Consider the following 5,000-nt stretch of genomic DNA (forward strand, 5'->3'; position numbering starts at 1 on the left):
ACTTGCCATATTTTACGACTTAGAATGCATAGAAAAAGAAAGACGTGTTCTTGTCTTACATAAGGATTGTGAATAATAGGCACATTTCCAAAAAATAGTGCAATTCCCCTTTAAATCTGCTTTTTGTCAAAAATACTTTGTCTGTGTTAGCACTTATAATAACAACATTGCTAATACTTGTTAATATTCAGGTCACGACATGTAAATGGAGTATTGTTGACACTTTTTACATGTTTTTTAGACGACTTTACGGGCAGAATAGTGTCATTTCAATATCTGTTTGTTAGCCGCCTCGTACTTGCCATATTTTACGACTTAGAATGCATAAAAAAAAGGAAGACGGGTGTTGTTGTCTTACATAAAGATTGGGAATGATGGGCCAAATACCAAAAACAGTGCAGTTCCCCTTTAAATATGCTTTTTGACAAACATGCGTCTAAAAATAGTTTGTCTACGTTAGCACTTATAATAACAATATTGCTAATACTTGTTAATATTCAGGTCACGACATGTAAATGGAGTATTGTTGACACTTTTTACATGTTTTTTTAGATAACTTTATGGGCAGAATAGTGATAATTTAATTCGCTGTTTGTTAGCCACCTCTTACTTGCCATATTTTACGACTTAGAATGCATAGAAAAAGAAATACATGTATGTTCTTGTCTTACATAAGGATTGTGGATAATAGGCACATTTACAAAAAATTGTGCAATTCCCCTTTAAATCTGCTTTTTGTCAAAAATACTTTGTCTGTGTTAGCACTTATAATAACAACATTGCTAATACTTGTTAATATTCAGGTCACGACATGTAAATGGAGTATTGTTGGTGCTTTTTACATGTTTTTTAGATAACTTTATGGGCAGAATAGTGTCATTTCATTACCTGCATTGTTAGCCACCTCTTACTTGCCATATTTTACGACTTAGAATGCATAGAAAAAGAAAGACGTGTTCTTGTCTTACATAAGGATTGTGAATAATAGGCACATTTCCAAAAAATAGTGCAATTCCCCTTTAAATCTGCTTTTTGTCAAAAATACTTTGTGTTAGCACTTATAATAACAACATTGCTAATACTTGTTAATATTCAGGTCACGACATGTTTTTTAGATGACTTTACGGGCAGAATAGTGTCATTTCATTAGCTGTTTGCTAGCCGCCTCTTACTTGCCATATTTTACGACTTAGAAGGCATAGAAAAATAAAGACGTGTGTTCTTGTCTTACATAAGGATTGTGGATTATAGGCAAATGTCCAAAAAAAATTGTGCAGTTCCCCTTTAAATCTGCTTTTTGTCAAAAATAGTTTACTTATAATAACAATATCGCTAATACTTGTTAATATTCAGGTCACGACATGTAAATGGAGTATTGTTGGCACTTTTTACATGTTTTTTAGATAACTTTATGGGCAGAATAGTGTCATTTCATTACCTGCATTGTTAGCCACCTCTTACTTGCCATATTTTACGACTTAGAATGCATAGAAAAAGAAAGACGTGTTCTTGTCTTACATAAGGATTGTGAATAATAGGCACATTTCCAAAAAATAGTGCAATTCCCCTTTAAATCTGCTTTTTGTCAAAAATACTTTGTGTTAGCACTTATAATAACAACATTGCTAATACTTGTTAATATTCAGGTCACGACATGTTTTTTAGATGACTTTACGGGCAGAATAGTGTCATTTCATTAGCTGTTTGCTAGCCGCCTCTTACTTGCCATATTTTACGACTTAGAAGGCATAGAAAAATAAAGACGTGTGTTCTTGTCTTACATAAGGATTGTGGATTATAGGCAAATGTCCAAAAAAAATTGTGCAGTTCCCCTTTAAATCTGCTTTTTGTCAAAAATAGTTTACTTATAATAACAATATCGCTAATACTTGTTAATATTCAGGTCACGACATGTAGATGGGTGTTTTAAGAGGGCTTAGAGCACTTCTGTTATCTGCATTGTTAGCCACCTCTTACTCGCCGTATGTTACGACTTAGAATGCATAACAATAGAAAAACATACGTGTTCTGGTCTTACATAAGGATTGTGGTGGATTAATATGCACTTTTATTCATGGCTGTGTGTGTGTGTGTGTGTGTGTGTGTGTGTGTGTGTGTGTGTGTGCAGATCAAGCCCTGCCACTACCTGCCCTGCTTCGTGACGTCCAAGAGCGAGTGCCTGTGGACGGACATGTTGTCCCACTTTGGCCACCCGGGCCACCAGTCCCGCCACTACTTCTGCAGCAAGCAGAAGGAGGGCTACTGCGGCTGGCACCGCGGCATGAGCGCCCGCGACAAAACCGCCGTCAACACCACCGACCCCTGAGGGCCCCCTGACTCCACCTGGCCCCCCCACAGTGGCGCCCCAGTCAAGGGCGACAAAGGACAAGAAATGCGTTGCCGTGCCTGTTTGCTCGCACTTCTGATGGAATACTTTAGCGCCCAATTAGACATCCAATAATCCTCAATTAGACATCCAATATTCCTCAATTCCACATCCAATATTCCTCAATTAGACATCCAATAATCCTCAATTAGACATCCAATATTCCTCAATTACACATCCAATATTCCTGAATTCGACATCCAATATTCCTCAATTAGACATCCAATATTCCTGAATCGGACATCCAATATTCCTGAATCGGACATCCAATATTCCTGAATCGGACATCCAATATTCCTGAATTCGACATCCAATATTGGCTGAACAGAATGTACAACTTAGATGGCAACATCATCCGACCAATCAATCATCCAGCAGCATCCACGATGCTCAATAAGTGCACCAAGGCAGAAGCTTTACAGGTCATGTGACAGGGGTGTCCAAACTTTTTCACGACTGAAGAAATCAAAACGTGCGGGGGCCATTTTCGTATTTGTCATTTTCTAAACCAAAATACTATATGTGTATTTTTTTTTTTTTAGTCTTAAGGGTCTCCTTTTAAAAATGCTGTAAAATAAGCCTTTTATTTTTATTTTATTTTTTTATTATAATGATTTGACGCTTGATTCTCTACATCAACGTCAGGTGGGTATGTTGATATAAAGTTAAAAAAAATAAATAAATAAATAAATGTTTTGTCCTTTTTGTTTTTTTATTGCAAAAACACAAACAAATGCAGTATTTACCTTAAAAAAAATTGAAAGTGGAATATTTGACGTGAAACAATTAGAATTATTATTAGGAAAATAATTCATAACAAATTTGATTTTTTTTTTTTTTTTTTTTTTTTTTGACAGTTTAAAAAATTCCCACTAAAATTTTTAAGGATCCAAAAGGGCCCCACTCTTAAAAGTGTTCATCCCCCAAAAGCATACTTTTTTTTTTTTTTTTAACTTTTAACACTTAAGTCTCTAGATCCATTTTAGATTAATCCATCAATTATACATTTTTATTATTTTTATTTGTTTGTTTTATACTATTCTTGTCAAATACAATTTAAATTTATTTAAGGTAAACACACTGACATTTTTTTTAAGTGGAATATTTGATTTGAAACAATGAGATTATTTAACAGGACAATAATTCTTAACAACATTGATTTTTTTTTTTTTTTTCGAGCAAGGATAGTTTAAAAAAATCCCACTAAAATTATTGGGGATCCAAAAGGGCCCCACTCTTAAAAGTGTTCATCCCCCAAAAGCATACTTTTTTTAAATTTTGTTTTACTTTTAACACTTAAGTCTCTAGATCCATTTTAGATTCATCCATCAATTATACATTTTTATTATTTTTATTTGTTTGTTTTATACTATTCTTGTCAAATAAAATTTCAATTTCTTTAAGGTAAACACACTGAATTTTTTTTAAAGTGGAATATTTGATTTGAAACAATGAGATTATTTAACAGGACAATAATTCTTAACAACATTGATTTTTTTATTTTTTTTTTCGAGCAAGGATAGTTTAAAAAAAATCCCACTAAAATTATTGGGGATCCAAAAGGGCCCCACTCTTAAAAGTGTTCATCCCCCAAAAGCATACTTTTTTTTTTTTTTTTTACTTTTAACACTTAAGTCTCTAGATCCATTTTAGATTTATCCATCAATTATACATTTTTATTTGTTTGTTTTATACTATTCTTGTCAAATAAAATGTCAATTTCTTTAAGGTAAACACACTGAAATTTTTTGTAAGTGGAATATTTGATTTGAAACAATGAGATTATTTAACAGGACAATAATTCTTAACAACATTGATTTTTTTTTTTTGATTTTTTTTTTTTCGAGCAAGGATAGTTTAAAAAAATCCCACTAAAATTATTGGGGATCCAAAAGGGCCCCACTCTTAAAAGTGTTCATCCCCCAAAAGCATACTTTTTTTTTTTTTTTACTTTAACACTTAAGTCTCTAGATCCATTTTAGATTTATCCATCAATTATACATTTTTATTTGTTTGTTTTATACTATTCTTGTCAAATAAAATTTCAATTTATTTAAGGTAAACACACTGACATTTTTTTTAAGTGGAATATTTGATTTGAAACAATTAGATTATTTAACAGGACAATAATTCTTAACAACATTGATTTTATTCTTTTTTTTTTTTTCTTCGAGCAATGATAGTTTAAAAAAAATCCCACTAAAATTACTGGGTATCCAAAAGGGCCCCACTCTTAAAAGTGTTCATCCCCCAAAAGCATACTTATTTTTTTTTTTTTTTTACTTTTAACACTTAAGTCTCTAGATCCATTTTAGATTCATCCATCAATTATACATTTTTATTTGTTTGTTTTATACTATTCTTGTCAAATAAAATGTCAATTTCTTTAAGGTAAACACACTGAATTTTTTTTAAAGTGGAATATTTGATTTGAAACAATGAGATTATTTAACAGGACAATAATTCTTAACAACATTGATTTTTATTTTTTATTTTTTTTCGAGCAATGATAGTTTAAAAAAATCCCAATAAAATTATTGGGGATCCAAAAGGGCCCCACTCTTAAAAGTGTTCATCCCCCAAAAGCATACTTTTTTTTTTTTTTACTTTTAAC

The 5,000-nt window shown here is 32.0% G+C and overlaps 2 protein-coding genes across 5 annotated transcripts in view; one reads left to right on the top strand and one right to left on the bottom strand.

Annotated features, from left to right (window-relative positions):
- LOC133662450 (metalloproteinase inhibitor 3-like) overlaps positions 1-3,031 on the top strand; it is a 55,363-nt gene extending 52,332 nt beyond the window's left edge. Inside the window, exon 5 of the mRNA XM_062066454.1 lies at positions 2,129-3,031. Within this exon, the coding sequence (XP_061922438.1) occupies positions 2,129-2,326 (198 nt within the window). The 3' untranslated portion in view covers positions 2,327-3,031. The remainder of the gene's footprint in view (positions 1-2,128) is intronic.
- The window catches only part of LOC133662452 (synapsin-3-like), a 342,835-nt gene that overhangs the window by 224,624 nt on the left and 113,211 nt on the right, over positions 1-5,000 (bottom strand). The window lies entirely within an intron of this gene.

The sequence above is a fragment of the Entelurus aequoreus genome, linkage group LG12 (genome assembly GCF_033978785.1).
Source record: "Entelurus aequoreus isolate RoL-2023_Sb linkage group LG12, RoL_Eaeq_v1.1, whole genome shotgun sequence".
In the NCBI taxonomy this organism is placed as follows: Eukaryota; Metazoa; Chordata; class Actinopteri; order Syngnathiformes; family Syngnathidae; genus Entelurus; species Entelurus aequoreus.